The following is an 18,301-nucleotide window of genomic DNA, read 5'->3' as shown; positions in this document are numbered from 1 at the left end:
CAACATTAGTGCAAGAGAAGATATACACAGTTAAAAGGCTGGTTTGGAATTGCACAATGCCCACCAGTTCCAAAATCCACTCAGGAAACCTCTTTCGTGCATTGGAAGACCTTTAATCAATTTTACATCTCATCATCTTTTTTTTCTTCACTATGAGAGATTCACAATCCAAGTTATAAAGAGCTGAAATTCCTTTCTTACTTAATTTAATAGAAAAATCAAATGAAATACAAACCGTAAAAATTGTTTATAATTATAAATTTAAATAAGTTAAAATAGGAAAAATAGAGAAAATTTTTATACAAGTTTAGGCGATCGAATTGATCGTTTAGAGTTTAGACGTTCAATATGCCTAGTGCCTAAATGATACCTAGCCAGACGTCTAAAATGATTTTTAGTAAACTATCTCTATATATATAAATCGTTAAAATTATGTGATTCTACAAAACTAAATTATGTGATCTTACAAAATTATCCATGATTTAATAAGACCATATTATTGAATACATTTAATATATAGAAATTAACAAGTAATATATAAAAATTAATATGGTATATAATGCGAGAAGACAAATTTTCAAACACATTGAATATATGAAAGTCAACCGCTGATGAAAGAAAAAAAATGTTATTATCAGAAAATATCATAGAAAAAGTAATATGTGGAACGTGGTATCATTAAAAAGTCCACGACGCAATATCTAATTTTTTCAGAGCACATGTAAAGGCAATGGATCGATAACTCTTTAATTACTCTGTTCACACGTCGATATAATTAGACCTATAAATACGATATGAATTATTGCAATCGTCTGCTGCAAATACAATACCATTGATTACAAAGCTTTGTAATCAAAGGTTTCATTATTCCAAAGATTTTTTAATTTTATTTTTGACAGTGTCAAAGATTTTTTCATAATTGCTAAGTTGCAATCATGCCTCTTTTTCATTCCTTGAATTCTAAGAAACCCTGATGCATTAGTTTTACTTCCCTTTAATACTCCACAATTATGGTTTATCTTTTGTACACTAATAATTGATCTCTATAGATTTTGTTTATGTAGGTGTTATTATCGTGAAGATATTATTCGTTCTCATGATCTAATTCTATTAATGTTCTCCACTTGATATTTTGTTGTTGGTTTATATCTTTAATGACTGCGTTCATTTTTTATGAATGTAAATATAATAATTTCAAAACATTATAAATGCCTACAAAATTACTTTCAATGGTCAAGAAATAATGTAATTACGCCCTTTTTTTGTCAATATAATAATCTCTCAACTGTTATTTTGTCAACAATAATTTACAATGTAAGATTTATAGTACAATGTAAGATATAGTACTTTAAAACGACTCAAATGAAAAGAAAAAAAAAAACACTAGTAATGAAATAGCCTAGTAACGAAAGAACTAAAACATAATCATATGATACATAAAACCTATAAAAACAGAAAAACACTAATATGATATTTAGAGTTTCCAAGGATTTTCTCTAACAACAAATCACAGAGATCATAAAACTAAATCTTTTAGGGAATATGATAACTTAGTGGTCATATAAGCTTTTCTATCGTTTCCAGTTTGACTAGATTTGAACTCGTTTTAAGAGTTAAAAAAGGGGTCATGTGACCACTAACCTAGAAGACAGAAAAAAGAAGACTACCGCCAAAGCTAAGAAAGGCCAGCCACTAGATTAAAACCAAACATATGTTTTTGCCCAAATTTTTTGACACAAAAATTAGCGAATACTTTTTCGAAAATAGAGCACATATGTCATATGAGAAAGCAGCCAGCGTTGAAAAGACAAAATCCCACTCCCTTCACATCTCTTAAGCTTTACATTTTGTCAACCATATAATATTATGATATATATAAATATAGCTGAGCTCTCTTACCATACTATCTTCCAAACCGTCCTACAAAGCTTTTTATTAGTTTACATCTTTCCAAATTCATACATAAACACAAAAAGACAATATCTTATATTTTATTTTTATTTTTGGCCCTATTCTTATTGATTAACACACCCATATGCTTAAAACTTCCTTCAATCATCTTCCATGGCCTTGAAGTTCTCTCAAATTCTCTTCATAGTTCTATGGCTCTCTCTCTTCTTCCTCCTCCTCCACCACTTGTACTCCCTCAACTTCCGCCGCCTTTATCTAAATGTGGCGGAGGAGCAATCGTCGATATCGAAGCAACACCACCACCGTTTTCACACCATTAGATTAGTCAGCAGAAAAGCTCTCTCACAAAGATACGACTTCACGCCTTTCAACCGCCGCCATGATCACCATCGTTCCGAAGAGCAATACGACGGTGATGAGATCGACCCTCGTTATGGGGTGGAGAAACGCCGTGTTCCCTCCGGACCGAATCCGTTGCACCACTGACGATGACGCGTGTTTAGTCATTTGTGTGGTAACATACTTTTGTCTAGCTTTTTCTTTTTTTCTTTCTTTTTAATATATTTCAGTACGGGAAAAAAAAATTAAAGAATAGAGGATACATTTTCTACAATTTGGGTGTTAATACATTTTATTGTATTTTTTCTTATAATTTTGACGATTTGTATTGGTGAATATGTTGATTTACTAAAGATATTGACATCTTGATATTATTTTAAATTTTGTTTTGTTACTGAATGTAGTAATGACTGTTATGTACATTGATTACTATAATTAGTTTTTAAATCAAATAGATCAAACTGGTCGTTGATTACAATGATGGATGTTTAAATAATTGCTTTGACTTTGGGATTAACCAACCAGTAGCTGCAACGGCACGTCACAACTCACAACTCAGAGATATTATACCAAAAATAAATGGTGTAAGATAAACAAATACAATACTATATAGAAAACTAATACTAATTTTTGTTTCACATAAATGAAATTTGGATTACAAGGTATATACTTTTCTTTTCATGCTTATATAGTACGCAAAAATTTACTGTAGACGTATTCTCATTTCGACAAAAGATAAAATACAGTTATTGATTTATTTTAAAAAGAAAATTTATATAGAGCAAATCAGAGAAACTAACCCAAATAATAACAAAAAGTGTTGTAATTTTGTAAAGAGAATAGGTTAAAAACGTTAAAGACATTTATTTGGTACGTCTAAAAAAGACTTGGCCTGTCTTTTCGATAGAAATAAGGAAATTGTCATTTTGCAAAAGCTTCACTGTCTCTCAATCTAAGGATGTGCCGACTTTTTCCTATTTTGAATTCTACACCATGAAAATGTTATTAAGTTTCTTTCTGATATTGACATTACATAAATGCAAAAAGGGACCAAAGCTTTTACCAAAAATAAAAAGGACCAAAGAATCCAGTGCAAATAAGAAAGTTACTGGATATATGTGTAACATGAATGTATGGAAAGAAAATTAGAGGAATTTGAGTAACATTTTTTAGTTGTAATTTTTTTTTCTTATAGTATTTCTTTTATTTTAAAATAAATATTTATATTTCAAACAATAATATTGTCGCTATAATTTTTCTTTTTGATTTTTTTTCCCGATTCAAATTTTCGGTATTAAGAGAGAAATTATGTGTATGATATGAATTATCTCCCTGAGGTCTTAAGTCTGGAGAGAGTTTAATTTTGGCGTTAGAATTTTGATTTTGCGATTAAAAATTTATGAATTGTATGATATGAATTCTCTCCCTGAGGTCTAAAGTCTGGAGAGAGTTTAATTTTGGCGTTAGAATTTTGATTTTGCGATTAAAAATTTATGAATTAGCATGGCAGCTGAATTTAGTTTTGTAACTTGATATGAAACTACGATCATTAGAACAGTGAATATGAATAATGTTTCTATATGAATATGAAAAATGTTTATATATGGTAAAAAACGTAAATATTTGTGAAAAACTTGTGAAAGATTCAATAAATATGTTCGTTTGAGAACATAATACAAATGCTAAGTTGTAAATAAACGCTAAGCGTATCTAAAAAAGTATCTAACAAAAAATGGTAAGTTTGTGGTAAACGGCATCCACTAAGTTGCTAACCCATAAAATTATGTTAAAACTCATATGTAACTAGCATAGGTTTATGTCAACTCAAGAATACAATTGTTTCTTCGTTTTTTTTATGTGGACAAACGATTAAACTGAGGATACTAGTGATCTAATTGCCCCAAAAAATAATGATCTTTTTATTAGAAAGTTTATCTAGTAAATAAGCAAAGTCGCCATTACACAGTAGTCTAAGACTATAGTAGTGGTTGTGTGTCCATCATTTCAATGGACCCCTTTCAGATATTAGGTTTGTGTGACATTGAAATATATTTACAATGTTTTATAGAAAGCCAATAGAGTAAAAGCAGAAACAACTAGCTGATTATTACAAAAAAGAATATCATCAACTACTCTAATACTATTTCCAAATGATATATACATATTTTTCATATTTTAGTAAAAAAAGTGAACTGCCAAAGCATTAAATTTCCTTTACTAAGCAAAGAAAGCAAGGGTTGAATTCTGATAACAACATGGAATACATGTCACAGACTCACATGCAATGTTTTCTCTCCAGTGAAATCGAGAATGTTAAAAAAAAAAGAAGAAGAAGAAGAGTACAAGAACTGAATCAAGATTTCAAAATGAAAGGCTGTCATGCTCATGTGGTAATATTATCGGATGCCCACGAAAGGACGATATTCATCAATATAAACAGTCATGAGTCATGAATAAGTAATCATCTTATTAACAGTGAAATATGCACGACACTCTCTTTAACCGAGTGATCCTTTTTACTGATGTTACAAATACAATCAATTTCATAGAAATTTAAAACATAGCCAAGATTTCATTGAATTTTTCGTATAGTTAACTTATCTATTGTGGGATGCCATTGTCTTTGAAGTACGGGAGTAAACATACATAAACATTAGATTAGGACCGTGCTTTTGAAATTCTTCTTATATGATTGTTTTTAATATAAGTTTTTTTTGGTCACCAGTTTTTAATATTATTTATATGATTATATTTAATAGTTTTTTTGGATAAAATATTATAGGATCCGTGCTAAAGCACAAACTAAAATTCCTTCCATTGTTATTTTTATTTTTTTTGCATGATTTATATTGAAAGTTTGGAAAATTCTCAGTAAAATTTTATTTTCAATTACAGAATAAGATCTCAGAAATCATGATTAAGTGTGATAAATTGCCAAGATTTTATTCCTTTTTTATGTTTCACAATATATTTTTATTCTCTTTAATAAGTTGGTTAACTCTAGCAATAAAATCTGCCGAAAATAAATTTGAAATATTTTCTTTAAGATTTTTAGAAACAATTAAGGTTGCACCCACTATTTAACTTGTGACCAATTAATCTATCAATTAATCTATAATCTATTTGTAACCAACTTATTAAAATTATATAGTCTACAAAACAATGTTGTGTACTTTCGTTTTATTATAAAGGGGATGATTAATTTTTAAGAAATATAACTTTAAAAAATTAAAACTAATTTTCTTAAATCAATAAAATAAAATAATCATAACTTTAGTACTTTGGTCATTTTTAAATGAAAAATACATATATTTTTTTTAATCTTTATTTTCAATATATATTTTTTTTTTGGCAATCGTAGTGACAACTTTTTAACTTAAGGAGGTGTATTCAAACCATGATTTAATAAATTTAGAATTTTGATAGATTTTAGAGAAGTTCATATGATTTTCTGTAAAATTCTTTCAAATCCCACCTAAAACCATGAGATTTAGATTTCTGTATTTTTAACTAAACAAATCCTCCAGAATCCTAAAAATTATTAAAATCCTAATCCACAAAACTGTTTTGAATAACAGTGGATTTCAAAGTAGATTTTTAAATCATCAGTTAAATAACAAGGAATTTTAATGGATTTTAAAGTAGATTTTTAAATCATCAATTCAATAACAGTTGATTTTAATAGATTTTTTAAAATTCATGATTGAATAACATAAAATTTGTAAATTTCACACAAATCACTTAAAATGTCAAGTTGAATACATCCCCGTTAGTTACGGATCGACCTTTCAACATAGATAACACATACGTTGACTTTGCATAGACTAATTAAATACGGGAAATTTTGTTTTGAATACCAAATATATTAAATATTAAATACTACATAAATACTTTTAATCAATAATAACAGAAATAAAGTTTCGGAAAACAGACAAACTTGGACCAGCTGAAGAAGAAACAATTCTAATTAGATAACGACAGAAAAAGCCCAAACAGGCCCAATAAATTATTCACACGACCCTGATGACGTCGTTTGCAACTTGCAAAAAGCACCGAAGATACTTTGCCACTTTGAGGTTGAAAGAAAGAAAGGTGTGTGATACAGAGAGTGCGCAGTTTCGGAGCGGAGGACATAACTCTCTTCTTGTAACTGTTTTTTACTAACTGCTTTCACGACGGCCCCTGTCAGAAAAAGATTTCAAATTGGAGCAATTCAATTCCTCCGAAAGTTGTCAAATTAGGGTTCTTTAATTGATGCATCTGGGTCTTTAGGGTTTGAAAGGAAAATGTTGACTCCGCATAGGAATCGGTGGCCGGAGACTGACCGGAAAGGAAAGGCTATAGCTTTTGCCGATGAAATCAAGACGCCTTCTCCGTCAAGGGGCCTCCTCCTAAGAGAGGATGATGATTGGCGAAAGTTCAAAGAAGTTGGTTTACTCGATGAACCTTCTCTGGAAAGAAAAGATCTTGATGCTCTTACAGAGAAGATCTTGAAGCTTGAAAAAGAGGTAAATAAAATAAAGTTTCGAACTTTTTATGGTGCAATTGGGTTTGAATTGAGAAAGTATTCTTTTTTTTTTTGTGGTACAGCTGTTTGATTACCAACATAATATGGGGCTTCTGCTAATGGAGAAGAAGAAGTGGACTTCGACAAATGAAGAGCTTCAACAAGCATTTAATGAAGCTACGGAGATTCTCAATCGTGAAAGAACATCAAAGTTGATTGCTTTAAACGAAGCTGACAAAAGAGAAGAGAATCTTAGGAAAAGTTTGATTGCGGAGAAGCAATTTGTAGCTGAGGTATCTCTCATTTCTCAGTTCGTGGTGTGTCTGTTTGTTGTGGTTTTATTTGGGTTTGATGTTTTATTTAGACGTTTCTGCTATTTGTGTATTTCAGCTTGAGAAGGATTTGAAATACTGGCGACAAGAACATTCTGAGGTGAAGTCTACTTCTGAGGCAAAGCTAGCTGAAGCAGATGCTTTGGTTATTGGTATGAAGGAAAAAGCTTTAGTGGTGGATAGAGAGAAGGCTATTGCTGAAGAAAAGCTTTCAGTGATTAATAGAAAAAGTTCTGAGGTAGAAAGGAAACTAAAAGAGGTGGAGACTCGTGAAAAAGTGCACCAAAGAGAGCATCTTTCTCTAGTTACAGAGTATGAACATTAACTTTTTTTTTACTCGTCGATTCTGTTTCTTGTTTGTTGGTATGGAGATTTGACCACACATGTTATCTTTTTCTTATGTTTCTTAGACGAGAAGCTTATGAGGCAGTGTTTTACAAGCAGAGAGAAGAGCTACAGGATTGGGAGAAGAAGTTGACACTAGACGAAGATAGGTTGTCTGAAGCTAAAAGAAGCATTAACCATAGAGAAGAAAGAATTATGGAAAGTGAAAGAGCTATCAAGAAGAAAGAGAAGCTCCTTGAAGAGACGCAACAAATGATTGATATTGCCAAGTCAAAATTAACAGAGAGAGAAGAATCTATAAACAATATGCTAAATGACATTTCTAAGAAGGAAAAAGTGAGTTTTCAAGCTGCAATTTTTTTTCTGCTTCCGGTACATTTTTGCTTATATAGGAATTCGTTTCTGTTTTAGGACTTTGAAGCCATGAAGGCTAAAGTTGATATCAAAGAGAAGGAGCTCCATGAGTTTGAGGAGAAGCTTATTGTGAGGGAGCAGGTCAGCCTCAACTTGCCTGAAATTTTTTTCCAATTTGTTAAATATATATCGCCTTGGTCATTGTAATTGTTAATTTTTGGTTTCACGTAGTAAATCTTCAGTAAATGGATAGGAAAAATCAAAGGTAGATGTGTCTTTGTGTTTTGATGTTGTATTACTCACACATACCCACCCACCTTTATTTGCCCCATTAATTTTATGTCACAGTGCGGCAAGTACGGCTTACAAGATTATTAGTGTCCTAGTTATTGTGAATACCATGTCTTGTTGCTGTGAAATGTTATTTTTGTAGTATTTATCAAAATCAGAGTTTGTATACAGAGCTTGGGTTAATGTAAGGAATATTTTAAAACTATGGTGACTTTTCATGTCGATGCTACAAAATTTAGTAACTGACTAGAACAACTTACAGAACTTAATATTTTCAGGTTATTGTTTTCGTTTCTGTCAAAATACATACTTCAAAGAGAAATGACACTGTGATTAAATTTAACAGATGGAGATTGGGAAGCTCCTTGATGATCAGAAGGCTGTTCTAGATTCCAGAAGGCAGGAGTTTGAAATGGAGCTTGAACAGATGAGGAGATCCCTTGATGAAGAACTTGAGGGAAAGAAAGCTGAAATTGAGCAGCTGCAAGTTGATATCAGCCACAAGGAAGAGAAGTTGGCGAAGAGAGAGGCAGCTTTGGAGAAAATGGAGGAGAGAGTGAAGGTGAAAGACAAGGATCTTGAAGCAAGGCTGAGAGCTGTGAAGGAAAATGAAAAATCTAGAAAAGCAGAAGAGAAAAAGCTGCATTTGGAAAATCATCAATTTCTCGAAGAGAAGAAATGTTTGCTTAAACTTAAAGATGAGATTGAAGAGATCGAAGCTAGGACAAAAAAGCAGGAGTCAGTGATTCTCGAAGAACATGAAAGTCTCAGGATTACAAAAGAAGAGAGACTTGACTTTCTGAGACAGCAGTCTGAACTGAAGCAGCAGATAGATAGAGTTAAGCAAGAGGAGGAGTTACTCTTACAGAAACGTAAAGAACTGAAACAAGATAAGGAAAGATTTGAGAAAGAGTGGGAAGTTTTGGATGAAAAGAGGGCTGACATAGCTAGAGAGCAAAAGGAAGTTACTGAAGAAAAGGAGAAACTGAGAAGGTTGCAAAGGCAAGAAGAAGAGGGTGAGAGAGATTTTAATGAAAGGGAGAGAACATATGAGAAGAGAAGCCAAGAAGAGCTTGAAAACATTAATTACACAAAGAAGCTGGCTCAGAGAGAGATGGACGAAGTGCAATACGAGAAGCTTGCTCTTGAGAGGGAAAGAGAACAAATTTCTATCCAAAAGAAGTTGTTGAAAGAACAAGAAGTTGAGATGCATAACGACATCACTGAGCTAGATGTACTTAGAAGCTCTTTGAAGGAGCAACGAGAAGAATTCATCAGTGCAAGAGAGCGTTTCCTAGTATTCCTGGAAAAACTTAAGAGCTGCAGTTCCTGCGGAGAAATAACCGAAAATTTTGTTCTGACTGATCTTCGACTGCCTGATGTTGAAAATGGGGACAAACTTTCTGAGAAACGGAAATTAAAAGCAGAGGACGCTTTCAACATTTCTCCCAGTGCAGAAAATAGCAGGAAAACATCTTTGATTGGGAAAATTGCTTCAAAGCTGTTGAGTATATCACCGATTGGGAAGGCAGATAAAGTCACTGACCTGGGTGTAACAGTTAAGCTTCCAAAATCTTCGCAACGTGATGATAATCTTGATTCAGTGCCAGGCGATGATCATGAACCATCTGCTACTGAACAGAGTTTCACAGATAGTAGAATACAAGAAGGTCCTGAGATTTCCCTGCAATCAGAGATAGAGAGTGATAAACCTAGACGTGGTAGAGGTAGGGGTAAGTCTGTTAGAGGAAGATCGCAAGCAACAAAAGCTGCGTCTAAAGATTCAAAACCATCTGATGTAGGAACTCCAAAGAAGCGACAACGCGAACAGGCTTCTAGAATCACAGAAAGTGAACACACAGCTGGTGATAGCGATGAGGGTGTAGATAGTATCACAACTGGTGGACGTAGGAAGAAGAGACAAATAGCCGTTCCAGTCTCTCAAACGCCTGGGCAAAGCCGGTATCATCTCAGGAGACATAGAAAGTAAGTTCCTACTTTTAAACTGGGAAAATGAGTTGCAGTGAATTCAATACGTTTGAAACTAATATTTTGTATGGAAAATCCTTTCAGTGTAGGAACAGAAGAAGATAAAGCACAAGCATCAACAGGTGCCACAGAAAAACAAGAAAGTGTCAATGGTGATAGCAGAATAGTGCCAAGTCTGAAGGATACTCTTACTCGACCACAAGGTGAGAATAGGGAAAATGGCAAAGCTGAAGTATTAGTGGAAGCAGTAACACATGAAGAGATTGTTAGGGTAACACATGAAGAGACTGTTAGGGTATGATTTTCTGAAACATCGTATTGGCTGTTCTTTCTTTCTTACTTTATTTATCATTATGTGCAAATGTTCTTTCTTCTGAGTGGAACATGTGGGCATGTTAATCGTAAGATATATGTAATCTGAACCATGGTTTTGATGCAGGTTGTAGCAGAGACGGAGTTCAAGGATAACAACACGGGAAAGAGGAAAGATTCACAGTTGGAAACAGGAGGCAGCGGTGAAATAAGAGAGCATGGTGAAGATGATGATGAGGATATCAGCATGATCGAAGAGGAGAAGGAAGGAGAAGAAGAAGAAGAAACAGAGCGCCAAGGTGATGCTTCCATAGGAAAAAAGATTTGGGTCTTTTTCACAACCTGATCATTTTCCCTTTATTTCTCTTTTAAAAAGGACAAAGCTCTCCCACAAGTAGGATTTGCAACATCTTGTTATGTGTTGGTTCTTTTTTAACTTCACTTTCTTTTTCTAAGCAACTGAAACAAAAAGGAAGTGATTCTTGAAAGGCATGGACATGTTAGGAAATGTAACATTTGATTTTACTCTCTACCACTCCAACTCCATAGATAATGCTGGTATCCAAGGAACCAAACCATAATTTAGAGGTAAGAAACAAAGTTACTTAAGTCATTGTCATGGACCTGACATCTTTTTTTGGTTATGTTTGCTTGAAAATCGCCAAACTAAAAATAAAGTCCAAAGCAGAAAACGGTAAAAAGCAGAAAAGGACTACACAACGGCTTATATGTAGGATCTGACCAAGATTTGAAACTTAAATTGGATGGATTGATAGTGAGTAGATAGTAGATACGCCTCACCTATCAATGTTAAGACAAAAAAGAGTGTGGTCCAAAAGAAAGGACATGCAAGAGCATCAAAAACTCACTCTTCATTACACTCCACTCTTAGAAACATCCCCATTAATTCTCTCAATGGCAAGGTTTTATGACTTTTGAATCAGTCAAAAAAATACATCTTCTGGTTCTATTCTATTAATGCTTTTAAGTAACTAAATCCAAAGTAACTAAACATTATTCTTTAATTTCAACCACCAAGTAAGCTTCTTCCTTTTTCAGTGTTTTCTAAAATTCTTTTTCAGGAAATATAATAACTACTTTTGAAGAAAGGGACAGTTGAGGAAATATCAGAAACATATAGATAAAATATAAAAATGTGGAGGCTGCAGAATAAACAGCTCCTCTTATAAGAAAGACTCACTCGATCTTCTCTGTCTTTCGCTTTCACTTGCATTATCAACACAATATGTTGGACCTCTCTCTTCTTATCATTTTCATTACCATTATTGTTTCTCTGCTTTGGTAACTGTGTCTTGCTTTCAAAAATTTGTTTTTTACTTTTTCTTTCTCCGATTTATAAACTTTAATTGCTAATGCTAAGTCATTGTCTAAATCCTTGGCTATGTACCCTATTTCTTCACAATGCTTCTAGTCTATGGATCTAACAACCATAAAATGAATATGTCAAAGTTGTAAGATCCTTTACATTTAGTCTTTTATCAAATAGTATTTGTTATTCGTATTTTAAATCCAATATTTCAGTTTTGTCATATTATATAGTCTGTGCTATGTAATCATAAGTTAGAGAAACAGATTTTGGCTTTTCCTCTCTTGCTCTCTGGTTGTGTCTTCTTCATGGCATTTCCTCTATACTATAAACCCTAAAGAGAAACGAAACAGAGAAACCTCTAAATTTTCTTGTGACACAAACCAAGCTCTAGAGGATAAAAGATTAATCAAAACAATTCGTATACAAATCAACCAACATTCGTTGTTTTCAAAAAGGGTCCCATAACCCAATTGTGGTGAATGGTGATAGCTTTGTTTTCATCTTCCAACATTGACACCCACCCAAAATTCTTGATTATCTTTGTTGCTGTATTTTTTCTTTAACTTTCCCTTGATAACATATGCAACAAGTGGAATAGTTCCAATACAGATAAGATCCACACAAACACTTTTCTTTCCTTCTCTTCTTTGGTATCGTCTCAGTGTAGTCTCAATATAAAGATGCTTAGACTTAGAAAGAAGCAACATTTGGTTTATTTACTATGTGTGTGGTGTTTGGTGGTGGATTTGAGCAAGGCAGAAGCAGAGGAAAGTGAAGGAGGTCCTATGGAGAAAACAGAACAAACTGCTCTCTACTCTACAATTCAAGGCTTTGTCGGTGACTCATGGAATGGCTCATTTCTTTATCCTGACCCTTGTGGCTGGACTCCAATTCAGGTTCTTTCTCTCATCATTCTTCTTTGATCTTATTTGAATCCGTTCAAGAACAACAGCAAAAATATCATTTTTGTTTTAAAAACTATCTTACTAATTTTTTTTTTGTGCATGTGCCTACAATGTAATCTCAAACCAGACGAAAGAAAATAAAATTCTTTACTCATTTTTATTAGTAACTAAATTCTTATGTTCCATATTGGTGTGCAACATACTATTTTGATATATTTGTTAAAAAATTGGTTTATTTTGATAAAAATATATTTGTTAATGTTACGTTTGTTTCTCATGAAAATTCCAATTCTCTGTTGTTTAACTCTGCAGGGTGTTACTTGTGATATGTATGATGATCATTGGTATGTAACTGCTTTAAGCTTTGGGACTGTGCAAGAAAACTCTCTTGCTTGTGCTGACGTTCCAGTGATCAGACCACAACTCTTTGAGCTCAAGCACCTCAAGTCCCTCTCTATTTACAGCTGCTTCACATCGCCGAACCGATACCTAGCTTCAATCTCGGATGAGAAGTGGTTGGATCTCTCTAAAAGCTTGGAGAGACTTGAGATCAGATCAAACCCGGGACTGATAGGTGAACTCCCTTCTGTCATTACCAATCTCACCAACCTTCAATCTCTGGTGGTACTAGAAAACCAGTTAGCAGGTCCATTACCGGGGAATTTGGGCAAGTTGACCAGACTGAGACGCTTAGTATTGTCAGGAAACAAGTTCACAGGGAGAGTACCAGAGGTCTTTGGGTTAACCAGTTTGTTGATATTGGATTTGAGCCGGAACTTCTTATCCGGGTCGTTGCCCTTAAGCGTTGGAGGGTTAAATTCACTTCTGAAACTTGATGTCAGTAACAATTACTTGGAAGGAAAGTTACCTAGAGAGCTACAGTCCTTAAAGAATCTGACTCTTTTGGACCTTAGAAACAACAGATTCTCAGGTGGAATAACTAAAGAGATCCAAGAGATGAGTTCTTTGGTAGAACTGGTTCTCTCCAATAACCGCCTCGCCGGGGACTTGACAGGAATAGAGTGGAGACATCTGAAGAATTTGGTGGTTCTAGACCTCTCCAACACAGGATTAACAGGGGAGATTCCTGGTTCAATCTTGGAGCTCAAGAAACTGAGGTTTTTAGGTCTGAGCAACAACAATCTCGGAGGCAAACTCATTCCGCAAATGGAAACCGAAATGCCTAGTCTCAGCGCGCTCTACGTGAATGGAAATAACATCAGCGGAGAGTTGGAATTCTCTGGGAAGTTTTATGAGAGGATGGGAAGGAGACTTGGTGTTTGGGGGAACCCTAATCTGTGTTATAACGGAGATAAGATCAAGAACCTTCCTTTTGGAGTGAACCAATGTAAGAGAGTTAAGGCAGATAAATATTAGAACCCCTCGTTTTTGTGATATAACAATAACTTTGAATTTGAAATGGTACAATACAAAACTGTGGTCGTTTCAGTTTAATTTCTCTGTAATAAAAATACAAAAGAACACAATGGAAAAAGCCCATTAGGTAACCTAACAGGCTAACACTAGCTAGGTTTATATAAAAGAAGTGTTTAGCTATGGCGAATATTTTTGTCTTCACTTTACACACATGTATATATGATCGGTTGTGAACGATCATTCATTTGGATTCAATAATGTCGTGGGGCAAAAAGCAACAACAGTTTCATCATTTGGAAATTAGAGAGTTTCACAGCAAGATTCTTTCGAGGCCCAAACTTCTTTCTTGTTTCAATTTCAAAATGTTCTTCTACAGTTCTACGACCTGAAGGCTGAAATACTATGTAAGTTTTGTAGTTTTGCAAGATTTAACGAATGATTCATCTCTCCATCGCGCGCGTGCACAGTTTTATTGTAGGGATTTAAAAGAGTTAAGGGACTCCGCACATATGGAATTCAGAAATGCTAATTTTGCTTGGAGACATTTTTAAGAATATACTAAATTTCTAAAATAATTTGAAAATTACACTCAATATTATAATTATTTGAAAACTACACATTTTGAAATGAAAATGGACAAATATACCCTAGTTATTAGATATTATTTAACAATTAAATAAAAGAATAAAAACTAAATTTTAATATTAAAATAATTCAAATTTAAAAATAAATTACTTCTTTTTCAAAAAAGAAAAAGAAGTAATTACTTTTTTAAAAAGTAATTATTTAATTACTTTTTAAAATTATTAAATTCGGAATAAATTATTAATAAATATAAATTATAACAAAAATGTATTTATTGCTTATTAAATAATGATTACATAAATCAATTTTTGATTTTAAAATTTTGAATAAAGAAAAAGAATTTAAATATTTTTTGTATATATTATTTAGATTTAAATCTAAAATCATTCAAGATTATACAATTTCTAATATATATATATGTATATATATCAATGTTTTAGACTTATTTTAATTAATATCGATTTATTTATAATGTTGACTTTTTGAACAATCATTTTGTTTTTTTACTTTTGTTGACTTAATTATCTTTGTCATCGACTTATATTAAAACAGTTGAATTATGTTATGGCTAGTGAATTTATAACATAGTCGATTTTTTTTTTCCGTTGATTTGTTTATTCATTGTTGACTTATTACATTTTACATTGATTTTTTAATAAGGTCGATATTTTGAATGATTGATTTAACTTTAATTCGACTTATTTATTTTTCCGTCGATTTATTTTAAAATTCTTGATTTTTTTTGTTTGATTATTTTTTTACATAGTCGACTTTTGATGATGTTAACTTATTTGTTTTGTTTGTTGAATTATATTTTTTTTCTCGCCGATTTGTTTGGTCTTAGTAGACTTATTTCATTTTACGTTGACTTATTAATATGTTTGACTTTTTGAATTGTCGATTTATATTTTATTCCTGCTGATTTATGTTTTTTCTTTGTTGACTTATATTAAAAAAAAGGCAACTTTTTTTTTATTAATTGATTTGTTACATAGTCAATTTTTTTGAACTGTTGATTTATTTTCTAAAAGCTCACAATATTTGATTATTTTATTAAACTTAATAATTTTAAAAATAAGTTAACTTATACTCAAATTTTCAGTAACATATTTAATATATCGAAATATCTATTTATTTTTCAAAAAAAAAAATGATTGAAAAAAACTAAAGAATTATTAGTGAATTATATATACATATATATTTAAATCTATTATTATCTGAAATTTTACTAAACATAATTCCAAAAAGAAAAATTCCAATTAATTTTATTTTATTTTTATGTAATAAATTTTTGAAATTAAATGACTAAATAATACCAGATATTTTAATTATTACTTAAGGGCATATTTTATTTATTTTATCTGAATTTTAATCATTTAGTTATTGATTAATATTATATATAATAAATTAATTCATCATTTCTAAAAATAATTATCAGAATTTCGAATATCTAGTTTACACAATGTTTTTAGAAATATTTTATCAAATGAATTGATATAGTTATATTGTATTTATTTTTAATTTTTTAATTAACTAGATTTTAACCAGCGCTATACCGCAGGATTATATTTTTTTAATATATATTCTACATAACTTAATAAAAAATATTATGTTAGATCAAATATATATTTTTAAAAGTTGACAAATATATATATATATATATATTAAAATATAATAATATTAAGATATTTGTAATTTATTTGCTTTCTCTATATACAATTATTTTTTAATTTCGAATTTAATTAATCAAAATTCTTTTATTTTAGAATTTAATCATTTAAAATTAGTTGTTGTGAAAGTAAACATCGGTTAATATGTATAATACACTTTATAGTTCATATAATATTACTTAAAATTTATCCACTAATTTGAAATTAGTTAGTTTTGCCTAGAACCTATTGTATATGAGAGTGATGGAGCCGGTTAGTGTCGGTTTATAACTCTTTTTATATTTTGCTTGTGTTTTTAAACCAATCCGCAAAAAAAGATAAGTGTACTAATGTTAACCCTAATTCCCATCACATACATACTTATGTTTATTTTTAGTCTAGGTTTGGACCCGTGGACAAATAAAATTTTCCATAAAATAGTGTTGCTTTTCTAGTATTGTGCATATGTTAAATTGCAAAAATCTGTATTTACACAAATTTAGTTTTATTATCACATAGTTAGTAATATTGTTGATATTACTCATATAGGAGTAAATTTGATTTACTCAATATCTAAAATGTGTAACAGGATAAATATGCATTTGACATCATAACTCTATAAATGACACCATTTTTTTCTCATTGAAAAAAACATTTATAATTCTGAGATTAACTCTATATAGTATATTTATAATTCATATAAAGTTAAAATATTTATAATTCTTATAAAGTTTAAATATTTATAATCCATAAACATTATTATTATATTTTAACCTGCAGTGTAAAACATTACTTTTTTGGAATTCACAATTTTTTGGAATATAGAGATTTTGTTGGAGTTTATTAATAATTATTAAGATTGCATAATACCAATTTTTATTAAATCAGTTTAATTGTACATGCAATATATTTGTGTTGTTTGAAAAATAGTAATACTAAAAAACTATTTTGCTTAAAGTTTTGGTCCTTTTCTTAATCTCCTATATTCAAATCAAATGCTAATCATGTTGATGATCACGTTGATCATCCACACACAAGAATGTGTATATATATTACCGAAATTAATTAGTTACATAATTACAATCCAGTGGAATTAATTAGTTACATAATCACAATCCACTGAAATTCCCATTAGCCAATCCAGTCCTTACTTTTCCAAGACCTTAAAGCACCCTAGATCTCTTCCCAGATCGCTTCACTACTTCTTCCGTGAACAGAATCTCCTCTTCATTCTCGTCGAGATCTTGATCGGTTCCACTCTCTTCATCCTAAAGGCTTCTCTATCCCGTTTGGGTGCCGATATTGGAAGGAAGAGACGGATGATGTTGTTGGTGGTGCTAACTTGAGATGGGCCAATTATTTATAGGCAATTAATTAGGTTTATTTTTCACCTCTTAACACGCCACATATTAAATTGGTTACAGGTAAGTAGGGTTTAAATATTGCATAATATTTTTTTTAGGGAATATGCCAAGTTTATGTAATTTGATATTTTTTTCAGCCATTAATTTGTTTCTGTATTTGAATTTGTTTATATTTTAAATTAAATGTGGTGAGTAATTGAGTACATACAAAATCGATTATAGCTGATTTATAGGCTTTACCAAAATTATTTTTACTAATTTAATTTTAAAATAAATAAATGTCAATGGCATTGTCTGTAAATAAGTTCCAACTCCAAACTTTCTTTATTAAAACTGTTGTGAAAATGTTAATATAGATTTTTAATTATGGACAAAATGGTTATTTTGTGCAATATATAAGGTATATTTTAAATATTTAAAAATTTTAGTATAGATTTCAAATATGTTACTAAAATTAAAGTATGTATTCAAATTTTTTTCTTTTGTGATAGGTAAACCCAAGCTCCAGCGGTTCAAGAATTTGTTGAGAATGTGATTCAATTGCCGGTTTAAATTTGAGCGTGATTGGTTTAGAAGAAGATTGGAGTTGGTATGTGAGTTGAAGAGTGAGAAACACTCTAGGTGACAGTTTGGGTAAACGCGTTTTCTCCCCTTTGACTATAAGAGGGTTTGCAGTTTGGGTAAACGCGTTTCCCCCCCCCCCCCCCCCCC

General features: G+C 31.5%; 3 protein-coding genes across 3 annotated transcripts; all 3 read left to right on the top strand.

Moving 5' to 3' along the window:
• Window positions 2,052-2,644, top strand: LOC104787935 (CLAVATA3/ESR (CLE)-related protein 12-like). Its single transcript, XM_010513597.2, has one exon. The coding sequence runs from the start codon at window positions 2,065-2,067 to the stop codon at window positions 2,395-2,397; it is 333 nt and encodes a 110-aa protein (XP_010511899.1). The 5' UTR covers window positions 2,052-2,064; the 3' UTR covers window positions 2,398-2,644.
• Window positions 6,293-10,910, top strand: LOC104787934 (protein CROWDED NUCLEI 3-like). The gene is made up of 8 exons (XM_010513595.2): window positions 6,293-6,758; window positions 6,841-7,050; window positions 7,148-7,401; window positions 7,500-7,770; window positions 7,846-7,929; window positions 8,426-10,065; window positions 10,153-10,363; window positions 10,508-10,910. The coding sequence occupies exons 1-8, from the start codon at window positions 6,537-6,539 to the stop codon at window positions 10,724-10,726; spliced, it is 3,111 nt and encodes a 1,036-aa protein (XP_010511897.1). The 5' UTR covers window positions 6,293-6,536; the 3' UTR covers window positions 10,727-10,910.
• Window positions 11,804-14,089, top strand: LOC104787933 (piriformospora indica-insensitive protein 2-like). The gene is made up of 2 exons (XM_010513594.2): window positions 11,804-12,606; window positions 12,928-14,089. The coding sequence occupies exons 1-2, from the start codon at window positions 12,391-12,393 to the stop codon at window positions 13,990-13,992; spliced, it is 1,281 nt and encodes a 426-aa protein (XP_010511896.1). The 5' UTR covers window positions 11,804-12,390; the 3' UTR covers window positions 13,993-14,089.

Source organism: Camelina sativa, chromosome 5, assembly GCF_000633955.1.
Source record: "Camelina sativa cultivar DH55 chromosome 5, Cs, whole genome shotgun sequence".
Classification (NCBI taxonomy): domain Eukaryota; kingdom Viridiplantae; phylum Streptophyta; class Magnoliopsida; order Brassicales; family Brassicaceae; genus Camelina; species Camelina sativa.
Note: the sequence above shows the minus strand (reverse complement) of the source record. Positions and strands in the feature narration are given on the sequence as shown.

What these genes read in the sequence shown, in the direction of transcription:
- LOC104787935 (XM_010513597.2), top strand. Translation starts at nt 2,065, where the DNA reads ATGGCCTTGAAGTTCTCTCAAATTCTCTTCATAGTTCTATGGCTCTCT.
- LOC104787934 (XM_010513595.2), top strand. Translation starts at nt 6,537, where the DNA reads ATGTTGACTCCGCATAGGAATCGGTGGCCGGAGACTGACCGGAAAGGA. An exon ending in AGCTTATTGTGAGGGAGCAG is followed by an intron (nt 7,930 to 8,425) that starts GTCAGCCTCAAC and finishes TAAATTTAACAG; the next exon opens with ATGGAGATTGGGAAGCTCCT. An exon ending in CACATGAAGAGACTGTTAGG is followed by an intron (nt 10,364 to 10,507) that starts GTATGATTTTCT and finishes GTTTTGATGCAG; the next exon opens with GTTGTAGCAGAGACGGAGTT.
- LOC104787933 (XM_010513594.2), top strand. Translation starts at nt 12,391, where the DNA reads ATGCTTAGACTTAGAAAGAAGCAACATTTGGTTTATTTACTATGTGTG. An exon ending in GTGGCTGGACTCCAATTCAG is followed by an intron (nt 12,607 to 12,927) that starts GTTCTTTCTCTC and finishes TTAACTCTGCAG; the next exon opens with GGTGTTACTTGTGATATGTA.